Source organism: Eimeria tenella, genomic scaffold (assembly GCF_000499545.2).
Source record: "Eimeria tenella Houghton genomic scaffold, Eth_scaff9, whole genome shotgun sequence".
NCBI classification, from domain to species: Eukaryota; Apicomplexa; class Conoidasida; order Eucoccidiorida; family Eimeriidae; genus Eimeria; species Eimeria tenella.
The window spans coordinates 573211-573780 of record NW_013543465.1 but is presented as its reverse complement, the minus strand read 5'-3'; the positions used below and the strand labels follow the sequence as shown (position 1 = coordinate 573780).

Genomic DNA, 570 nt, shown 5'->3' with positions numbered 1-570 from the left:
GCCCCCCGGGGGGCCCCCCGGGGGGCCCCCAAGGGGGGCCCCCAAGGGGGCCCCTTGGGGAACCCCGCGGCGAGAACGGACTCCCTGGCTGCTGCAGTCCTGAGCGCAAAAATGTTTACGTGCACAGCAGCAGCACTGTCGTAGCAGCAGCAGCAACAGCAGCAGCAGCAGCAGCAGCAATAGCAGCAACAGCGGCGACAGCTGCAGCAGCAGCAGCAGCTTCAGGCCTTCGGGCAGCTTAGGCCTGCTGCTTACCGTCTAAGCTGCTTCTTGTGAGGCCCCTGGGGGAGCCCAGCTGCTGCCGCTGCTGCCGCTGCTGCTGCTGCTGCTGCTGCTGCGGCTCTATGTCTCCCTCAGTGAGGGGAATGGCCACGTGGGGGTTTTTCTCTATTGGGACTTCAGCAACAAAAACTTCTTCAGTGAAGGTCACCGCGCGGTGTGGCTGGCTGCTGCTGCTGCTGCTGCTGCTGCTGCTGTGCTTCAACGAAGACCGGTGTCGCTTTACTTGTCGCTCGGAGCTCCTGGACGCCTGCAGCAGCACAGCAGCAGCAGCAGCAGCAGCAGCAATAA

At 63.9% G+C, this 570-nt stretch overlaps 1 protein-coding gene across 1 annotated transcript in view; it reads right to left on the bottom strand.

Annotated features, from left to right (window-relative positions):
• Window positions 1-570, bottom strand: part of ETH_00008915 (uncharacterized protein) — a gene marked incomplete at both ends in the record, with an annotated part of 10186 nt that overhangs the window by 9065 nt on the left and 551 nt on the right. Inside the window, 2 exons of the mRNA XM_013378595.1 lie at window positions 137-201; window positions 256-529. Coding sequence (XP_013234049.1) covers window positions 137-201; window positions 256-529 — 339 coding nt within the window. The remainder of the gene's footprint in view (window positions 1-136; window positions 202-255; window positions 530-570) is intronic.